The sequence below is a fragment of the Platichthys flesus genome, chromosome 2 (assembly GCF_949316205.1).
Source record: "Platichthys flesus chromosome 2, fPlaFle2.1, whole genome shotgun sequence".
Lineage (NCBI taxonomy): Eukaryota > Metazoa > Chordata > Actinopteri > Pleuronectiformes > Pleuronectidae > Platichthys > Platichthys flesus.
In genome coordinates, this window is record NC_084946.1 from 1,005,550 (window position 1) to 1,027,647 (window position 22,098).

Consider the following 22,098-nt stretch of genomic DNA (forward strand, 5'->3'; position numbering starts at 1 on the left):
TCAGGTTCATCCACGGATACCTCGACTGAGCCAGCTCTGCACCGCTCCTCAGGTACACACCATCTTTCTTATTATGTGTCTTTCTATATAGAGTTATTTAATGGATGTTTAAACTTGAACCATCACAGATATCAAAAACTGGTAATAGAAGGCAACATTGTAGGATGATTTATTATAACCAAAAGGTATAGTCTTCATCCAAAAGAATCCTCTGTGGAAAGTCTTAACAAAGCCAAAGCCAGTTGTGTGCGTGTGTGTGTGCGTGTTTTGCGTCTTATAAACACTTAAGAACAAGTGTAAAGTGTTGTCGCCTAAATCTTTATCTTAGCCCTGAAGTTTTGGGTTCTTAAAGTAGATTTATCGTTAAATGAAAGCTCCATTGCTGAATGTTAGTGAAATGGAGTGTCAGCAGAGTTATAAGAAGTGAGATTGACAAGTTTATTTTACTTTGTGACTAATGCATGCATGGAAATTGTCCCTGCAAAATTCTAAATTTCTCTATATCATCTATCCACCAGATTACCAAGGTAGGGATAAATCAGTAGAGATATTTGGGAAATATTCTGCTCTTGGGTTTTCTGCCATAGAAATTAATTTAAAATGTGACTTTTTTTGAGATAGTAACAACTGAGAATTTCCCAACTTACTGTCCTATCATTAAATTTTCCTAACAATTTTTTTTTTTATTCTGTCACAAATCTGTTCCCTCAACAGACACAAGGAGGGAATTCAGGAGATGAGATGCATTGAGGAGAGTAGGGATGGCTTGAAGATTAACCAGCCACTGTTATTTAGCTCTCTAATCCACTGCTTTTCTGAAGCTTTTGTAACTGATAGGTACAAATGGGCTTTACTCAATGTAAAGCACATGTGAGAACTGTCCTCAGTCAAGGACATGCAACTGTTTATGCAGGATACTCAATGGAGATGGGGAGAGGGGTATAGTGGTCGTCCTCCAACCTGAAGGTCGGCAGTTCGATCCCCAGTCTGACCCATCTGCATGCCGAAGTTTCCTTGGACAAGATGCTGAACCATGAATGGCCCCCATAGAATAACAAAGTGCTGAGAATAGATGCACTGTATGAATGTGTGTGTGAATGTGTGAATGTAAAACTGTACTGTAAAGAGCTTTGAGTGGTCATCAAGACTAGAAAAGCGCTATATACAAAACCATTTACCATTGTCCATTTACATATTTGATGGCCATTAAGCAGGAAAGGGTTAGGGTCAGGGAAAGGCTTCTATGTGGGGGAGGGGTTTAGCTCAAACTTTTCATTAGCGAAGAAATACAAGTACACGAAGACTGACCCTTAGTGAGACAAATTTATGATGACAGACTTGTACATAAAACATCTGCATTTGACAGGAGACATGGAGGGGGAAATAGACCGTTGGAATGCGATATCAATTAAAGGGTCTGTTGATGGGGAAGTGGACAATTTTAGTAATCTGGATTGGGATTTGTTTCTATCTATAGCCTAATACCTCCAGCGGCTGCACCTGCACTTGCAGTGGCTCCTTCGATGTTGTTATATCACTATACCTTCTGCTTGCAAAAATGAGCACAGTTCTCTTCCCCTGCAGAGCATGCTCCCCTCTGGTTTAGTATAGAGGCTTAGGCCTGTTTCTTTTCACTCAATGTTATCGTGTCTTTTCTGAATATTTTTCACATGTTCAGGTTAGAGTCCTCTTTGAATATACAATGAACAATAATTTGTAAACCTTGTTTACAACCTCTTCATTTTGCTAACCACTAATATTCTGGTAGCGTACTTGGTTACCTCTATTGTGATCTGGTTATTAGCCTGCTATCACCGGCCCGAATGGCTCAAGCAGAGAGTGGAAATCTGCCACGTAGCGCATAATTAAACTCATTATATGCAGTTGTTTATTATTCATTTAGAGAAAATATATTGTCATTTAGTTTGTTACTTGTTGTTACGATGTTGACCTCTCACATTAGGGGGACGTTTCACAGCCTGGAGGCGAGAATCTAGAGCGGCAGAGTCAATCAAAGAAATTACGTGTGTCTGAGGATGTAAAAAAATCCCCTTAGTCTGCAGCTGCAGAAATTTCACAGGCAGGAGAGAGTTAGAGAGTGTATTATCGTGTGGGACCCCAGCTAGAAATAGCTCTCTTTAGATTCTGGAAGAAATTAACAGTTTTCTGGACAAAACCTTCGGCAGGGCTGTTAAAGCCGAGGAATATCTTGAGGACACTGATAAATTAATTAGATATGTGGCTGTTTTAAAAAGACAACCCAGAGGAAAGATACTAAAGGAAAAACAATGAGAAAGATGAGGAATATGGTAAAATGGTCATGCATCACATGGTGTTTTCTCTTTCTTCACTGACTTCTGTATTTTTCCTATTTATTTTTCTGCTCTGATTTTACTATGAGGAAATTAAAATAATAAAAATCATATCCATTTCAGAATTAGTAAAGAAGCGGCTGTTAATAATAAGGGCAGAAATAGAAAGTACAGTTTTGGTTTTCGTGAACGTATATGCCCCCAATCAAGGCTCAGAGAGAGTCCACTTTTTTTATTTACTAGAAATTGAACTTAAAAATTATCAGTAGGATCAATTAATTATCGGTGGAGATTTCAATTGTACTTTTGATTCTACTGTGGACCGGACCAGGGAGGAACTTCACCCCCAGTCATCACAGACCGTTAATAGTGTCATTACACAACAAGATCTGATTACACTTGGAGGATTAAGTATGCACAAGCCAGACAGTATTCATGGTTGAGGATCAGATATAACAGGGTGACTGCAGCCAGAATGGACATGTTTCTCAAATCCCAAAACCTTAAATCCAGACTTAGTCACAGCAGCATTAGCCCTGTTGGTTTTACAGACCATCATCTGGTTAGTATAGACTTAGTAATTTCACCAGGGGAGAGGGTAAAGTCTCACTGATGTTTCAATAACAAACTGTTGCAGGACACTGCTTTCTATCAAGCTTTTGAGATCTTTTGGCAGATTTCAGTTCTTTGAAGCTCTGGTGGGAGATAGGCAAGGCACAAATTTGTGTGTTTTGCCAACAGTACACCTCTTCCGCCGGGTTCACACCGGACGCGGAAGCGACGCCTAAGCGAGGCGTAAGCGCTAATCCCTAGAGCGCCGGCGCTTGGGGGTTCACACCGGGCGCGGTAGCGACGCCGAAGCGCCGCTGTTATCAGCCTGCAGTAAAAACGGCCTTTCATATTTTTTTTCAAGCATATACTTACTTGTTGCTCCAAAATTAACTGCAACAGCGTCCCAACATGTGTCCTTTTTAGTCTTGTCTTTATACAACATGTTCCGAGGATCATACAATTCACTGCACTTCTCCACTTCAATTATTAATTTAATGTCATACATGTTGGAGAACTTCTCTGCTGTTTGCTCCGTTAAATGTCGGGTGTCGAGGGTAAATTACGTATTCTCCACTCAAACCTATGTGGAGAATACGTAGCCCCCCCCCCCCCCCCCCTCTCTTTTTATCTTTATGACTGGTTGTGTGGCTGTAGTGGATGGGCAGAGGGGGACATTTAATAATGTGGTCGGTAAAAGTGGTAAAATTAAAACTCCTGGACAACAGTAGGTGAATACAAAGTATGGGATGCATATTTGATAATTAATCTCACATAAAATATGTCGTCAATATCGTTTAAAATCGTTTTTCAGTGTGTTTCCTGGTGCGATACGCTCGCGTCAAGCGGAAAAAATAGCCTCGACGCCGAAACGATCGCTGCACGGCGCGAGGCAGCCACGGCGCAACGCTACGCTTCAGCGTCCGGTGTGTTCAGCACAACGATTTAACATGGGAGTGGATGGGAGCCAGAGGATTGGCGCTGCGCTTACGCCTCGCTTCGGCGTCGCTTCCGCGTCCGGTGTGAACCCGGCATTACTCCACTGCCAAATCTACAACAGTCATTCAAGAACTAGAGGCCAGTATTACAAAATAGAGGAGGGCTTAGTTGCAGATACCACCACAGGTCAAACATTACTGAAAGAAAAAAGTTGAAATTGAGCTCATACCTGCAGAAGAGGGTTAAAGCCTGAAACATGCTTCTGCGACTGCGTCTGCGTCTTTTCACGCCGCTGTGGCGCAAGACTCGTTTTCATTCATGCTTCCCCAACCGTTGCGCGTCTTACAAAGCAATTCCGCGCCAGAACACTAGGCGGAGTAATGCTTTTTGTCGAGACGACCTTAGAGACGCCTTCTTTCTTCTTCGTCGATTGTTTATTTACATAGCCACTGCGGCTCCTCGTAGCCTTTTTCTGGCGGACAAATCTGCCAGTCAGTGACAGGTTATACAAGTGATCATACTATCGGATATTCGGATAATCGGATACACTTCTGCCAAGTGCTCTTCTATATGGTCCATATTCGTTCTTCTAAATCTTCCGTGATTTCTGCCGGTTTTATGGGGCATGAAACCGGAAATGCAGCTCCAGAAGGGGTGTAGAGCAGACCAATCACAGCCTTGCGGGCTGAGTGAGCTTGCGGAGCTTTGCCGTAAATTTTAGAAAAGGGGGTCGACACCCGTCAGCACGTAAGGAGGGATACATAAGCACGTAAGGGACCCGGAAGGGCTCTTGCGCTTACGGGCCCGTGAAAACTCAGAAGCATGTTTCAGGCTTTAGGCAGCTCTCGTAAAGCCTGAAACATGCTTCTGCGTTTTCACGGGCCCGTAAGCGCAAGAGCCCTTCCGGGTCCCTTACTACTTATGTATCCCTCCTTACGTGCTGACGGGTGTCGACCCCCTTTTCTAAAATTTACGGCAAAGCTCCGCAAGCTCACTCAGCCCGCAAGGCTGTGATTGGTCTGCTCTACATCCCTTCTGGAGCTGCATTTCCGGTTTCATGCCCCATAATACCGGCAGAAATCACGGAAGATTTAGAAGAACGAATATGGACCAAATAGAAGAGCACTTGTTAGAAGATATCCGATAGTATGATCACTTGTATAACCTCTCACTGACTGGCGGATTTGTCCGCCAGAAAAAGGCTACGAGGAGCCGCAGTGGCTATGTAAATAAACAATCGACGAAGAAGAAAGAAGGCGTCTCTAAGGTCGTCTCGACAAAAAGCATTACTCCGCCTAGTGTTCTGGCGCGGAATTGCTTTGTAAGACGCGCAACGGTTGGGGAAGCATGAATGAAAACGAGTCTTGCGCCACAGCGGCGTGAAAAGACGCAGACGCAGTCGCAGAAGCATGTTTCAGGCTTCAGGTCTCGGGTGCTTCATCTAACAGACATGGATGCGCCAACTGCTTTCTTTTTCAATGTTGAGAGATCAGTAGCGCAGATTTTTACACCGACCGGTTTGGTGCGGAAAGTTGCTGCATGGAGTACCTTGAGGAGCTGCATGGCTCAAGCCTGAAACATGCTTCTGCGACTGCGTCTGCGTCTTTTCACGCCGCTGTGGCGCAAGACTCGTTTTCATTCATGCTTCCCCAACCGTTGCGCGTCTTACAAAGCAATTCCGCGCCAGAACACTAGGCGGAGTAATGCTTTTTGTCGAGACGACCTTAGAGACGCCTTCTTTCTTCTTCGTCGATTGTTTATTTACATAGCCACTGCGGCTCCTCGTAGCCTTTTTCTGGCGGACAAATCCGCCAGTCAGTGACAGGTTATACAAGTGATCATACTATCGGATATCCTCTGCCAAGTGCTCTTCTATATGGTCCATATTCGTTCTTCTAAATCTTCCGTGATTTCTGCCGGTTTTATGGGGCATGAAACCGGAAATGCAGCTCCAGAAGGGGTGTAGAGCAGACCAATCACAGCCTTGCGGGCTGAGTGAGCTTGCGGAGCTTTGCCGTAAATTTTAGAAAAGGGGGTCGACACCCGTCAGCACGTAAGGAGGGATACATAAGCACGTGAAGCCTGAAACATGCTTCTGCGACTGCGTCTGCGTCTTTTCACGCCGCTGTGGCGCAAGACTCGTTTTCATTCATGCTTCCCCAACCGTTGCGCGTCTTACAAAGCAATTCCGCGCCAGAACACTAGGCGGAGTAATGCTTTTTGTCGAGACGACCTTAGAGACGCCTTCTTTCTTCTTCGTCGATTGTTTATTTACATAGCCACTGCGGCTCCTCGTAGCCTTTTTCTGGCGGACAAATCCGCCAGTCAGTGACAGGTTATACAAGTGATCATACTATCGGATATCTTCTGCCAAGTGCTCTTCTATTTGGTCCATATTCGTTCTTCTAAATCTTCCGTGATTTCTGCCGGTATTATGGGGCATGAAACCGGAAATGCAGCTCCAGAAGGGATGTAGAGCAGACCAATCACAGCCTTGCGGGCTGAGTGAGCTTGCGGAGCTTTGCCGTAAATTTTAGAAAAGGGGGTCGACACCCGTCAGCACGTAAGGAGGGAAACATAAGCACGTAAGGGACCCGGAAGGGCTCTTGCGCTTACGGGCCCGTGAAAACGCAGAAGCATGTTTCAGGCTTAAGGGACCCGGAAGGGAGAAAACCCCCCAATTTAGTAGAATAGCTCTTAGTAGAATATAGTAGAATAGCTCTTAGTAGAATTTAGTAGAATAGCTCTCCAATGTCACTCAACAGGTTTGGGTCTAAAACTTGGGCATAGTGATGCTTTTTTCAATAGTAATTCCAGAGTAGGTGTGAGCCAATATGTAAGTGAAATGAATTGACATGTCATGGGTGGCACACAAACAGCCACAAAATTTATAAAATCATTAATAGAATATATTATACTTCATAAAGCCTGGTGAAGATGTAGAAATGAGGGCACATCAATAGTCATGTTATAAAAAATGTGTTAAAAGTCAGGAATTTTGACTTGTATACATGATTGTATGAAGTTAAGGGGCAACTATAAGGTCTCCTTATTGCCCATGAAATCCTTCACATCAAATTCCTTCTGTCGTCTGGGATGTATAAAACAGCAATAACAATTATAATAGCTGCATATGAAACTCTGATGGGTAGATAAGACCATGACATTTGTAGCTCAGCCTTTCATGATCTTTACATTTATACAGTATGTCCCTAATTCTACATCACACAGGCTTGCATTATTTTGGGTCCTGCCCTTTAGAGCTCTCTGGACTAATTAATCTATTTTCGATAAAAATATATGTTTGATGTTGCACTAAAAGATGTGAGTCAGTCATTATAGATTATTTATGTAGCACAATATCATAACAATAGTTATATAGGGAAACTTTCCGCATGGAGAAAATCCTGACGGTAAAGCTAAGCTCTTGGTGACATGTTAAAGTAGTTAACTACATTGTAAAAAATAAGCAACATTTTACAGAATTGGATTATTGTGGGCCAAACTATGTACTACTAAGTATGGTCATATGTAAGGAAAAGAGAAAAAGAGCAAAGTGTGTGCAATGATGTACAGGATTTGGGATTGTTATTTCCAACTGTAATGCTAAATTTCTGTTCTGTTTAACCCATAAAAGTTCAATTTTTCATGTTGCCTGTACTTCAGGAGTCTGCGGGCAACATCAGAGCCAAGATGGGGCGGAAGGACATCATCTGCAGCTGGAAGAAAAGCATCAGTAACATCAAAGATGTCTTTGACTTCAAGGGGAAAATGGGATCGTAAGTTTTCCAGCAGAAAATACATACAGTTGAGAGAAAGACTATGCGATTGCCCTGTGAAGCTCTTGATGCAGCTTATGTGGACAAATGTATTGTTGCAAATTGAAAAAACAAATCAGTTCACATGTAATTGACATTAGTTGACAAGGCAAAACTGTTCACTGAAAAATGCATGTTGAGTGCTTCAATTTGAAAGCACCCTCTGGTTAAACCATTATTGGTTTTACCATAATATTGCAGAGAGCTAATATATTTTTCAAGCCATTATTTAATGGAATCAGATATTAAAACCCATTTGTTGAAGGTAGCTGGCACAGACATCAAACAGCAGTAAGGCTTGGTACAATGCTTTGTGAGTGGTTGTGTCAAAAAATCCTGCAGATACAGACTGATGCAGCAGAAGCAGTCAAAAACTATTTCACGCAATCTAAACCACAACATTAATTGAATTTGAAACGACAGCCAGTGGCTCTTTGTGCTACATCTTTAATTTATTTTTGACTCCAATGAGTTATTACGATGAGCCAAATATCAAACCATTATCCAATATAGAATTGGTTGCAGCCACTGCTCTGATTTTAATCTGTAAAAGTTAGACTACTGTGAACGTGACAGTTTGAGCTTGTTTTATCAGTGGAGCCTCTTAAAGTATCTGTGTAATCTACTCACAGCTAAACTAATCAGTGGAGCACTTAATATAGTTAGCCACACTAAGGCTGCACAATATACTGCACATGCGAAATGGTTGTAAATGTATTGATACCAGGTTGGCTTCATATCAGCACAGGTCAGTAAAATGAACCCTAACAAGCGGGTTGTTGCTGAAGGTGCTATTTCCCCAGGCCTGTGTGAGAGCGAGTGTGTGTGAGTATTGTTCCTGAGCACTGACGTCAGACCAGCAGTGCAGGAACATCCTAGCACCACTTCATTATAGGATTAAGAGTCTAGCTGACTATATTGGTATATGGGTGTCCTACATGTATACAAAATATGGGTGTACTAAATGTATACAAAAGGAGGTTGTATAAGCACGTGCAATTGTGTGTTGACAAGTGTTGGAGTTAACAAATGTGTTACTTTGCAGATCTATTTGTATGATTTTCACATTCAGGTGCATTCAGTAATTTAAAGTAATACATCAATTTGATTTTTCATTTCACAGGACAGCCTCATTCTCCCTATTGAAGTTGAATTAAATTCAAGTTATATGATGGTTTTAGAGGTAATGATTGGGTAATACAGTAGAATGATAGTATCCAAATCTTACCATGAAGGTAACACACAAAAAAAAGTTTAACTAGTCAAAGGTGTAAATTGCCCCGACTAATAAAAAACACTACATGAATGTAAGGTCTTCAATAGAGAACATTTTCAAATGTTGTTAAATCAAGAAAGAAATGGAAAAAGTGATCCTCCTCTCATCTGGGGTCTGTCAAAAAATAAAAGTTATAATAAGTACTGATAAGAAATATAGTTGAATTAGGTCGAGCATTTTCCCTGTTTCAGTCCCTTCCACTAACCCCCACCTGGATACTGTATGTGTTTGTCTTTGCTGTGTTTTCGCAGTGGGTCATTTTCAGAGGTTTTTATGGTGAGAGAAAAGACAACGGGGAACCTGTATGCCCTGAAATGTCTGAAGAAAAAGCACCTTGTTCATAGCAACCTGGAAAATGAAATCAAAGTACTAAGAAGGTAGAACCCACATTTTATTGCTGCTTCTCTTTGCCTGTAAATGTTTTACATGTACGACACTGTAAACATATAACATGTGGACGTGAGTGACTCTTTAGTTTCTTTCTTTCAGAATAACACATGAAAATGTGGTGGGATTGGAGGATTTCTATGAGACTCGAACACACTATTACCTGGTCCTGCAACTGTAAGTATTATTATTATTGTCACAAACACAGCTTTTATTTGTTTTTAATTAACACAAATTATTTGTACTCAACTTGATGGAGTTATTGACTCTGCGAACACACATGTAATACATGAACTGCTTTCTCAACCAAACCCAACCTGGCTCAATCCAACTTGGATATTACCAATACCTCGATAATTATCACATTCCTTGTTGTTATGGAAGTTTTCTGGAAGCTGATGAAAAGAGAACTCAGGCAGCAGCTGATGTCTTATGCAGAAGATTTCAATTTACATTTGAAGCATCAAGGAGACCAGAAGGTGGAACAATATACAAACGCTAACAGAGTAATAGTCACCCCCAAGTCTGAAGATGTCTCCCACAGCATCCCCATATATCTTCCTATACTTGCGTCTACAATTCCAACAGCACATCGATGAATGGCCAGAATAGCTGTCACTCTCTATGTTACATGTAGGTGTTCGCATCCTATTGGATAGTTAAGCCTAAAGTATGCATAACTAAATCACATTGTGTCCTTGCGTCTTGCCACTGGTGAAACACGCAGAAGTGTTAAAGTCGGTGAGAATTGAAGTTGGTGTCTCTCTGACTGGCGCACCTTGGGTACTGCTTAGAGAGAGAAGGGAGTATCTGTGGAATTTATACAGGCACTATTCTCCTGTACAGATGCGATGTGTAATATACAATAAACATTCAAATATAGTGCTATATAGAGTAATGTGTGTATACAACATGTGTGAATTGGCAATGTGTCTCATATGTCTCATATTACCTTTGGACATTTTTAAGGCATTATATTTTGGGTTTCTCCCTTCGTCTATCCAATCCAATACTTCTGAATGGGATATCTCAAGAAAGCCTCGACAGAATATCTCCAACTATTGAACAGTTTGCACACACGCTGATCTTATATGAATCTGGAAAAAGGATTATAGCACAGAAACGGCACTGGTTGGTGGAGGTATACAATTGCAGTGTGGTAATTCTTGTTTTATCTTAAATCTAAGTTACTTCAAATTTAGAAACACATATTGACATAGTCAAATACAGAAATATATTGTTATTATATCTGCTTGACATAAATCTATGAGTGCACAGCTTCTTCCTTTCCAAAAATCCTCTGTTTCACACAATCTGAAATTGCCATACATTATATATACTGTATCAGTTGTTTATTTACACTAAGTGACATATTCACACATAATTTATATACATCCCCCAAAATCCAACTAGACATATTTGTTATATTGGGAAACTGTGGCTTTGTTGCGAAGATTTAAAGCAAAATTGTGTCGGATTAAGGAGTCCTGAACTTTTCTGTCCAAGATTCCAGGGTGCAAGGGTTAAGCAAGGCAACAATATCTCTAGACATACACAAACACTGTGTGTGTGTGTGTGTGTGTGTGTGTGTGTGTGTGTGTGTGTGTGTGTGTGTGTGTGTGTGTGTGTGTGTGTGTGTGTGTGTGTGTGTGTGTGTGTGTGTAGGGTGTCAGGCGGGGAGCTTTTTGATCGAATTTTAGACAAGGGAGTTTACACCGAGAAGGATGCAAGCACAGTGATCACACAGGTGCTGCAGGCTGTCAGCTACCTACATGAAAACAGCATTGTACACAGAGACCTCAAGGTAAGACACAAAAGTACAGACAAGAAGAAAATTAGAACAAAAAAAAAGTTCTACATTGTCTAAGTTTTAACGTGATCAAGATGATGCATACATAAGATTCCTTGCCAATATTTATCCTTCGATTAAATGTTTTATTAGCACAGATCTACGGACGCAGGTGGTTTGAGATCCCTAGTGTTCTAACAGGTGACTGTAGAGAAGAGATTTTGGAGTGTGTAAGCTGTCACAGTGTAGTGTGATGTCTACATCCAGTGCTACAGCAAGAAATGTTGGTAATGTTTGTAATCACTTTGCATCTACCAATTTCATGGGAAATAAAATGATAATTTGATTATATAAAGTAGTCAATGAGTACATACATCGGACCTTTACACACAGACACACACGCAGGCACGCATGCACGTAGGCACGCATGCACACACACACACATACATACACACACACACACACACAAACACACAAATGCATATCTCTCCCTCTTTTAACCTTACATCTCTCCAACGCTCTCTCTCTCTGTTTCTCTGTGTCTGAGCAGCCTGAAAACCTGCTGTACTATAACACAGACAAGAATGCTAAGATCATGGTCAGTGACTTTGGTCTGTCTAAGACATTGGAGCATGGTGTCATGTCCACAGCTTGTGGGACACCAGGATATGTTGGTGAGTTATATGAGTATACACATCATTGAAATGCTGCATATATATATATATGCAACTTTGCCCCTGCTCTCCTAACTGTACATTTAATTTATGAAGGTATAAATGATATTTAGTTTACTGTGATTTACGTCATAAAAGTCATTAGTTACAGACAGTGTGAACAGTCTGAATGTATTAAAGTAGCTGTTTTTATCAAACAATTAGGTACATTTTTTTAGAAATACAAAATTATTAAATTAATTAATTTAAAACTCTTAAAATTTTTTAATTTTAAGAAGTATCTACATCCCAGGTTCTTATAACCAGAGCTTATTCACATTGTGTTATAACTGCCTGATACTCACTGCTGTGTTTCATTCAACAGCTCCTGAGGTTCTGGCACAGAAACCCTACAGCAAAGCAGTGGACTGCTGGTCCATTGGAGTCATCACATACATTCTGTAAATACATTTCTGGTCTCGAACAACAACACAGCACTCCTTTTTCACCACAATAGCATCAATCAGTCCTACATTCAAATCAGACTTCCATGGCCACATACAGTGCCACCTAGTGACGACCACTGAAAATTGCTCAGTTTCACTAACCCAGTCAGAAACAAGCCTTCTGGTTAACGTGTATTTATGTAATGTATAAAGCCCTGCCCCTTAGCCCTACCCCTCCGTCTCAACAGGTATCGGGACATCCTATCCCTACACGTGAATGCGCAGAACTAAGGGGAAGGCCCAAGGGGTTGTGCCAAGGGGTGAAATGGGAATGTGGCTTACAGTACAACTGACAGTCAACCAAGTATGCACCAATTAATGTCTTTTAACACTTGCTGACGCATGCTTTTTTCCATACACCAGCCAGCTCCTTTCTGTGGAGACAACTCCAAGCAGATATGTCAAACCAGAGTTTATAGTTTATTTAGAATATTTACATTGTGGTAACCAGGAACCAAAATACTACACAATAGCTGCATAATGTATCCAAAATTATTCCCAAAAGTAGATGGCCAAGGATTCACAAAAAGTGAATGTGAAAAGAGTTCTCTCTGTGTGTTGCAGGCTCTGCGGCTACCCTCCATTCTTTGAAGAGAACGAAACTCGTCTGTTTTCAAAGATCAGAAGAGCCGAGTATGCTTTTCATTCACCATTCTGGGACGACATCTCTGAGTCAGGTATGAAAACAGCACTTATCTAAATCTGCTAAAATGTTTAGAAATGTAATTTCCCTGTACTTTCTGTTTTACTAATTAATTCACTTTGATGCAGTGGTTTGCTACTGTTAGGCCAACTGACAATAACTTTTACGTGGGTTAAATTCCCCCTCGGGTGAAAACAGTTTTTAGAAAGGTTTTTTAAACATGTTGACATGTGCCCCTTGTGCCTTATTTATGATAAAAACAGAATTTAAAGGTTGATTTTGAAGCTACTGGTTTTTGCCATGTGAAATCACACCGCTTGATGTGAGCTTCCAAAGATTTAAGGACAGCTCTGGCTGATTGATTAACTCTGACAAAAAGAGTGCATAAATAAACAATAGTGCCTCCTGACTCTGATTGACTCCAGCTAAGTAAAGATCAATATTGGTTTATATAACCTTAGAGCTTGACCTAATATAGACCCACGTGTCTATCTGAGGTCGTCTACTGAGTTGCTTTAGATTATTTAGATTATGTCAGGTAAAATAACTCTAAATGCTAAATTGGTAAGGATGGATGATTCGTATTGTTGTTAAGGGACATGTTAACCAACCTTCCAACCTGAAGTAAATGTAAGAGATTTAATTCTAGGAACAAAAGGTAGAACAAAAAAATGAGTTGTGAACATATCAATGAAGAGGAAATGTTAGACTACTCAATTAATATTATAGAGAATTAACATTACATTGCAGGACCTGCTCCTGTTATTTCAGTTAGACATTCTCCCACTATCACAGTGCCATTACAAAAAGAACAACATGTAAAAGTTGCCCTGGGAATAAACAGTGGGTCAGTCATAATATGTGTGAAGAAGCAATAAATCTGTGTTATGTGTATCAGAGATTAAGAATAAAAAGCTTTCTGTTATGTTTGTGAGTTTCCAAGTTTTAATATAAAAGCTGCTGTAGTGTTCTTGTAAGCAAAAATAGGATATCCTTGACTGATTATCCGCACTAGAAAAAGGTCCAGCTTCCTTCTCCAGGCTCCTACTTTTAACCCTGTCAAAGAAAGACAGTGCGACAAAGCTTCTTTTATACCATGCGGCAGCTAATTGAGGCTCTGTATCATTTAAACACACAAGCAGGTTTTCTCTTACTTGTGTTCATTCTTCACAACTATTTACCTTATACATCACAACATGTTTCTGAGTTTTATCAGCTGGTTAAAGTGTCTCTGTTATTTGCTATCATTTGAGCTTTTATAGTTAAGTTTATAAAAGTATCTATTGATTTATGATATATTTGATACCATTTCATGGATTGTTGTTTGTGTTTGGTGATCTTGAATATTGGGTTACAGAGCAATTACCTTCATAATAATAATGTTTTAAGCCGAGTGAGTTATATAGCGTCATATGTACGTATTTTGTATTCCTGAAAAACGTTCACATTAAAGCAGTGACGTGAAACTCACCTGTTAATCCTTAATAAATTAGCTTTTTGTCTTTAGTGTAAATATAATGTCACAGTAGGAGACCTTATGTGTATTACTGTATGATAGCAGCATTTTTTCATTAGCAGTTACCGTGTCTCAACAGCTAAAGACTTTATCAGGAATATGATGGAGAAAAACCCCACCAAGCGCTTCACCACTGAACAGGCAATCAGACACCCCTGGTTAGTTCACCAACAAACAAACACACATACACATACACGTACACACATACACAGACAGACACAATAGATGCCTTTAATAACAGGCAACTTTAATGGGGTTCCCACATGTCTCAATGATTAATGACAACATACTTATTCACCCATGAAATCACAATAATAATATAATAACTATTTCCATTGGCTTGACTGCAGGATTTCAGGAGACACAGCTAAAGACCTGGACATCTATCAGTCTGTCTGTGAACAGATGGAGAGAAACTTTGCCAAATCCAAGTGGAAGGTAGGTGCTGATGGCTCACGGATACTACTACACAACAATCCAGATGTGTGGGAGAAAAAGGAAGAAAACAATTATCAGAAGTTAATCAGAGGCTCCATAGTTGTATTCCTGGCTCCTCCAGTCTGCATATCTAAGTGTGCAAGATACTTAATCCCAAATTTGGTATCTGTGTGTGAATGATGTGAGATACAGAAACAATGTATGTATTTGTGTGTCAAAGGGTGAACTCAATTCATTTCAATTTTATTTGTCTGGCGCCAAATCATAATATATATATTATCTCAAGGCACTTTACATAGAAGGTGAACATATTTTAATTATTGAGAAACTTAAAAGTTCCCACAATGAGCAGCACCTTGGCGACCGTGGAGAGAAAAATAACCTCATTATCTGGAAGAAACCTAGAAGAACCAGACTCAATCTGGGCGGCCATTTGCCTTGACCAATGAATGAGTGCTGTATAAACATAGTCACAGCCTTATGTATGTTATTGAGGTTATTAAATCCTGCTACTTCCACCAACAAAATATATCCAAATTTAAATCAGTTTTATATCTCCCTGACCTAGAAAAGGTCATACATGCCTCTGTCTTTTCCCTTCCAGACTATTGCAATGCACTTGCACCAGAATTGCCATGGATTTTATGAAGCACTTTATAACCTTGTTACAAAGTTATTATATTTATTATAATTGGTTGTATTTTACTGGCAACAAACTTAAACCAGCTTAATGCCAAGAGATCTAACAAGATCAAGTTAAAGACTTCCTGCAGCGTTCCTCAGTTCATCATAAATATATAATCTGTCATATTAGATGTCAGAAGTACAACTACTGTATTACAAGTGTGTTGGTGTGCGTGTTTTTCCAACAGCAAGCCTTCAATGCAACCTCAGTAATCCATCACATGAAGAAACTGCAGCTGTCCCACAGTGGTTCCTCCCCTTCACCCCTCTCCATGCCAAATATCATACTGCAGTCCTCCTCCCAGGATGATCTAAAGGTCCTAGGACCCTGCCACGATGAAGCAGCTGCCCTTGACCCCAACGGGAATCCTGATGCCACTCATCTATCCTGCTGTCTTCCTGAGTCAGGCAGGGGTCTGTGTCCACTATTGAGACCCAGTCACAGAGAGCCCTGTGACACCCTCACCGTCGAGGAGTCAAGAGAAGTCCATACCTTTAAGTCAACGAGCGACGCTTCTCTCAGGCCGTCCAGGAGGTAAGAACTGCTGTCCTCTTCCATCTGCTAGAATGTGCTTTAACAGCCTAACTTTTACAACTTGTAAAGATACCATGACCTGATGATTAAGAATCTTAACAGACAGGCTTTAACAGTCAACTGATAAGATAAGATAATCCTTTGTTAGTCCTATACACTGGGGAAGTTTGCACTAATTTTAGATTGGGGGAAACTAGTTTTCTGAAAGAAGGTTCTTAAAGAAATTCATCTGTTTTTATCACATCTCATCATTTTCTCAGTTTTCTCAGTTCGGTGTTGTTATTCTAATGAATACTGGTGATGTACTCTGTTGCAGCATGGATACTGTGGCTCAGAGGAAGGACCAGCCACTCCAGTCTGGAGTCTGCTCCCTCATGTGATTGGCTGGCCAGAAATTAATCTCAGTGGAACCTTCTTGGTGTGAAGGTGTCGACACATCTGGTGTTGAGTGTTTTCAAATCTGTTGTGGTTCCCTGCTGCAGAAGCAGAAACATGCTGTGTTTTTATCACAGAAAACACTTCCACATGGAATGACTGTTTGCAGTGAACATCAAATACAAACAGACATAAGCTGGAATTCATCACTTAGCTTTTAGACAAACTCCTGTAGCAGAGATGACGTTTATTTTCTTAAAATAATTATTAATTGTATGATACTGCCATCAAAATTTATTTATTTTCAGTAGCTTTAGGTGACATGCAAAGTGAAAGCACATCATTTTATGACTTTTATTTGACGTTTTAATAAGAAGTTTTTTTTCAGTAATCACTAAATTGCTTTACACCATAACACAATCTGTAAATGTACCTTTAACCGCTGGACAGTTGGGTCCTTTCTGTCAGTTTTCAATGCCACAGTCGTGGTTGGATACAGTATGTTTTCAGGTTGTCTCTCTGTCTATCCAATTATCATGAACCCAATGGTTCACAAACCTCAAGGGATTCTTTTTTGAGAATATTATCAAAAATAGCATCTCAATTCAGGACAAACATTGTTACTGTGGTGATAAGAGAAGTTTGCAGTTGAAACAAATTTAAGAAAATTGGGGATTTTTTACTTTTACTGAGCTGAGAATTTACCTAGCTCAGCAACATATCCACCAAGTCAGATAGCCATGGGATGAGGGGTTGAAAATAGCATTTACATTCCGACAGACTGCCATTAAAGGATCATAAATCCAATTTCCACTCAACACAGAGACAATGCAGGGTAAATTTTTTTTTTTTTTAGGTTAAACCTTTATTTTAAGGTGGTGGTGTTCAGACTCAATAACCTGGTGTTCACTGCCTCTGTTATATGTACATAAGCTGCTTTTGTCAAAAAACTGAACATATCAAGTGCCACAAGCTGGTGTGAACACTAGTGATGTCATGAATTCACAAATGTAGTAAAACACACCTGTTTTTTGTATAGTTTTCTCAATAAATATGCAGTGACTAGCCTGGTGGTGAATGAAGAGCTGCAGCAGCATCCAGGCCTCTCCAATCCAACATTAAGAATCAAATCAAAGTGTAAACAGGCTTTTATGTGAATACTTTGGTTCTGTACAAACAACAAATGCAACAGAGGAAATAGTTCTTAAAATTACAATAGTCATGGTATAATGGTCACAGTGAACATTTTAATGAAAAGCTGCTGAATAAAAATATGTTTTTAGTTTGTGTTGGTTCTTGCAGAGCTGCCAAGAGTCTGAATCTGTGACTTTTCCAGATGTAATGCTAAGTGAAGTAATGAAGCAGCATGATATTTTAATGTCCCTACTGTTTATACAGACTTTCAGAAGATATTTAAATACACAAGAATGTAGTTTCAAGCCCCTGTATAGTCAGACAACAATTACTGTGGTAGCCATATATATCTGACCCCTCCATATCCTTCAATCCCAGATTTCCCACAATCCTTTGGCTGCTAGAATTGATGTGCAATGTTAAAGGCAGGCAACTCAGCAGCTGTACATGCTGCTCTGACTGCAGCTTGCTGACTCTCAGCCCTGGCAGGTGCTCAGGTCATCTGCTTTCTTTCGTAGTTTTGAGAACAGGTCTTTCAGCTTGACATCAAGTCCCTCAAGTATGGTTGAGTTCTGAACAATCTGATCGTGAAGGCTCCTCAGGGAATCTGCCTTGCCTACAAAAAGATAAGAGTACACAACGTAAAGAAGGCACATCATCACCTTACAGGACCAGAACTGCAGCAGCTTACATCAAGGTCAACTCTCCTGTGTTCGGAGGGTTTTAACCATCAACATTAATGTGGATTCTACAATGGAGGTTGAAGCATGACAAACATTGCATCATTTGAAATACTATCTTTAATCGATCCCAAGACTAAGATAAACTTTGAATTTCTGTTCAAGATCTAACTTCAGATTCAGATTTAAGTGAACAGATAAAAACTGATGTCAAAAGAAGAAAAACATCTAAACAATAAAAACATAACCGGCTTCTCCAACCCAAACACTTGTCTTGTGACATTAGAGGCAGTTGTATTGTTGAGTCTGATTAAATTGACACCTAGTTTAGCTGTATTTATCAGGCATTTCAGAATCATCTCTAGAAAACTGACTGAAGGAGAAGCTGCCGCTGTGGACCCAAGGACTCCTTAATGAAGCTCTTTCATTTGAAGGGTGATGACACTTAAGGACACAATTAAATTCACTCAAACCAAAAGTGTTTTAGGTAACACACAATTGGTGGTCTGGTTTTACTATATTACCTTCTAGAGAATTCATCATGTCAGCAGTGGTGTTGGCCAGGGTTCCAGCGTCCTGCTGTAGCTTTGCCAGTCGATCTCCCACCTGCCCGGCATTTCCACCAGACCCACTGGCAGCAACCTTGTCTTTAAGTTGGTCAAGCTGGTCCTCTAAGGACGACAGGTCCTAAACACACAAACACACACACAAACAAACACACACAGTTGTATCAGTATGCATTTCTACTGCTGAACATTATTAAATAACAAGCGACTTTAATTGGGTTCCAAAATGTCTCAACATTCATTGACATGAATTACTTAATAAATTATAACGTCGCCATAATGCAGATATTTGAAACAGAAATGCACTGCAAAAAGACCATTAAAGTCTTCTTTCAGAATTACATAACACATTACTTGAATTGTAAGTATTTCAGCAAGTTCTTTTAAGCATAGATTTTTAAGACGCTGAAGACTATCATTTAATCTTAGCCCATCACCCCAAGTCCTGACTCTAAACAAAGCCCTTGTATAAAAACAAATCACCTCACCTTATTTGCAGCAGCTGCTTCATCTTCCGCTTGGTCTGCACTTGTCTTTGCTAACTGGGCCTGCTGGCTCCCATTCTGCAGCGTGTCGCTGATCTCGTCCAGTTGAAGTTTTATTGGATTAATCAACGTGGATAAATCATCCAGATCCTTCTCTGCTGGGGTCAGCGTGTTCTCGGCCTGCATTAAGAGAACCACTTGTACTTAGTGACGTTCACCAATGGGACAACATGCCATCAATGTTTGATGCATCCATATTACCTACCTTAGTCAGGGTACTGTTCAGGTTGTCTATGAGATCCATATTGTTCTGCAGTTTTTCATCCAGGCCAAGGACAGAGCCCTCCAACAAACCCAAATTTTCCAACAGCCCATCCACATCTGCATTTACTGCCAGAGCTTTGTATCTGTGAATGTAGAACCAGAGAAAACATATTTTACATGTGTAACCACGTGTATTGTCACTACAAATGATTTGTTGTAAGTTTAGGGGAAATTATGTTCACAATCGGTCAATGTATGAATCCTTGAAGCTCTTTCCAAAGGTAAAATCCTTATCCTTTTGTATTTCAACTGGTTATTGTGAGCCAGAAGCTGAGAATTGCAGAGAGACAATTATGATTTTACCACAATATTCAGAATGCATATCCAGTCTATATGCTGCCACTTCATATTTTGTTAGGAACAGCATAGGAATACTCAGTACCTCCTCCCTTTCTTCTCAAATTGCCTCAGTTCTTCCATGTTGACATGATTACATCACATCATTTCCGCAGATTTGTCTGCTGCACACTGCTGCTTTCAATCTCCTTTTATAAAGATACATATCTGGTGACTGTAGAGGTCACTGAAGATCACTGATCATTTCTGTCCTTGACTGACAGTAGAGGAACCTGACGTGGTCTTTGCTGTTACAGACCATCCACCTCAAGGTTGGACATGTTCATTCCGAGATGTCTGGATCCTCTGGAGTGCTTATTTTAGTAACAGTAGCCTGTCAGCTCCAAGCAGTCTGAATTGGAATAAATTACTAAAGGCTGCTGCGAGTGAACATCTCAGGAGATCAACAGTTTCAGTAAAGCTCAAACCAACAATGATGACAGTAAAAATAACTAAGATTATATATATTTTCCTCCTTTCAACAATTTATTTAACATCATTCTAATGGTTAACTGAAGCTCCTGACCTGCAAGTGATGTGATAAATGCATGAATTAAGGCTTAATTAAAATTTGAACAAACAACAGCCTAATAAGAGCATTAAGAGGACAACTCTCATTTGAGAAAAAGTATAAAAACAGCGACAGTGAATTTGGAGTGCGAAGGCCAACCTGGCATCCTGGGCCTCCTGCATCAGTTTCCTGGCTTTCGCCAGCTGGGGCTCTGCGTCCTTCAACACAGCTGTGCTGTCTGGAAGAATGGCTGTCAGATTCTTCAGCTCCTCCAGCTTTCTCTTCAGATCAGCCTCATTGATAGGCAACTTGGCTTGCAGGATCCAGTCACTCACCTCCTTGATGTGGGTCAGGTTTGAGGACGGGTCTGAACATACAAAAATGGGAGAGGTGAACTCTGACTCTCCTTCCATATATCATTGCCCTCATTCAAAACAATCTTTACCTGAAAGGAAGTCTTTGAGTTCTTTCACAATGTCACGTGTCTCCTTTAAGTCCTCTTCTAGCTTATCTCTGGTCGGCCTCATCTTATTGGACAGCTTCTCTGCTGACTGTCTCACCTGATTGGTTGTGTCCTGTGTTTCCTGAAGCTATAAGGACGTTAAATGTAGACAATGCTTCATAATGAACTGTATAATAATATTTAACAATATGAAAGAACAATATACAGTTGCAGTGTAATGTTAAGGGGATATGTGCACCTTCTCTGTAGCCTCCGTGACATTCACAGAGAGCTTTTCCAGTTGCTCCTTCACATCCTTAGAATCAGCCTTTGCCCTCTTACTCAGCGGCAGGGCGCCCACACACTTTTTCCCCTTTACACACATTGGGGTCCCCCACCGTGGACACAAGTCTTCACCCTCACATAGAAGAGGGGTGCAGGGCTCAGTGCGAACACTGCCGCATACCTAAAAGTCACAGGGACATAATAAAAGGCAAATTGGTGATGTAATGCGGAAGAGTTCCTGCCCCATGTAACAAAACAGCCATAAGACATCATCTCTTGAATCAAGGAAGTCAGGTGAGGCAGTCACCTGTTTGGCAACAGGAGTGAGGTCAGGTTGGACAGCCATGCTCTGGTTCAGTTTGTTCAGATTTCGGGTGTTTTCTGGTTGCACGTTGCCCTGAAGATCTGTAGTTTCTTCTCTATTGTCAGCTGACTCCTTCACCATGTTTCCGCTGGCATCTACCTTCTTGGCTGCATCTGTCGACTCATCAAAGGCTTTCTTGATGACAGAAAATGCTCCTGAGGAATATAATGTATCCATTATATCAGAGTGCCTGAGAGATAAGTGGATTTGTTTGTGCTGCTTTTATTGTTTTATTGAAAGTCCCACTTGAGAGTGCTGTTACTTAATACATCAATCAATCAATCAATCAATCAAATTTTATTTGTATAGCCCATATTGACAAATCACAATTCGTCTCATAGGGCTTTAACATGGTGTGACATCCTCTGTCCTTCACCCTCAGCAAGAGTAAGGAAAAACTACCAAAAACCCTTTTAACAGTGGTCCACCACCACTATATGATGTCAACGCAACACAGAATCCGCCATAACCATTACGATTAGCCAGCACGATATAGAATCCGCCAAGATTACACCTACACTCAGCGATACGTCATTAAAAGTGACTGTGGC

The 22,098-nt window shown here is 40.4% G+C and overlaps 2 protein-coding genes across 2 annotated transcripts in view; one reads left to right on the forward strand and one right to left on the reverse strand.

Annotated features, from left to right (window-relative positions):
• On the forward strand, window positions 1-17,702 carry LOC133974780 (calcium/calmodulin-dependent protein kinase type 1D-like). Its single transcript, XM_062412519.1, has 12 exons — window positions 1-52; window positions 7,467-7,579; window positions 9,146-9,271; window positions 9,384-9,458; window positions 10,947-11,085; window positions 11,621-11,744; window positions 12,109-12,184; window positions 12,794-12,906; window positions 14,468-14,546; window positions 14,739-14,826; window positions 15,699-16,045; window positions 16,362-17,702. Exons 2-12 carry the CDS (start codon window positions 7,494-7,496, stop codon window positions 16,423-16,425), a joined length of 1,317 nt encoding a protein of 438 aa, XP_062268503.1. The 5' UTR covers window positions 1-52; window positions 7,467-7,493; the 3' UTR covers window positions 16,426-17,702.
• The window catches only part of LOC133974775 (laminin subunit beta-3-like), a 15,781-nt gene continuing 11,233 nt past the window's right edge, over window positions 17,551-22,098 (reverse strand). Inside the window, exons 16-23 of the mRNA XM_062412507.1 lie at window positions 21,491-21,702; window positions 21,158-21,364; window positions 20,902-21,046; window positions 20,616-20,823; window positions 19,551-19,692; window positions 19,289-19,465; window positions 18,759-18,921; window positions 17,551-18,170 (exon numbers count right to left, since the gene is read on the reverse strand). Of these exons, the coding sequence (XP_062268491.1) occupies window positions 18,031-18,170; window positions 18,759-18,921; window positions 19,289-19,465; window positions 19,551-19,692; window positions 20,616-20,823; window positions 20,902-21,046; window positions 21,158-21,364; window positions 21,491-21,702 (1,394 nt within the window). The 3' untranslated portion in view covers window positions 17,551-18,030. The remainder of the gene's footprint in view (window positions 18,171-18,758; window positions 18,922-19,288; window positions 19,466-19,550; window positions 19,693-20,615; window positions 20,824-20,901; window positions 21,047-21,157; window positions 21,365-21,490; window positions 21,703-22,098) is intronic.

Excerpts from the sequence above, each read along its gene's own strand:
- LOC133974780 (XM_062412519.1), top strand. The coding sequence starts at position 7,494 with ATGGGGCGGAAGGACATCATCTGCAGCTGGAAGAAAAGCATCAGTAAC. Across the intron at positions 12,907-14,467 it reads GGACGACATCTCTGAGTCAG|CTAAAGACTTTATCAGGAAT; the intron begins GTATGAAAACAG and ends GTGTCTCAACAG. Across the intron at positions 16,046-16,361 it reads TCTCTCAGGCCGTCCAGGAG|CATGGATACTGTGGCTCAGA; the intron begins GTAAGAACTGCT and ends ACTCTGTTGCAG.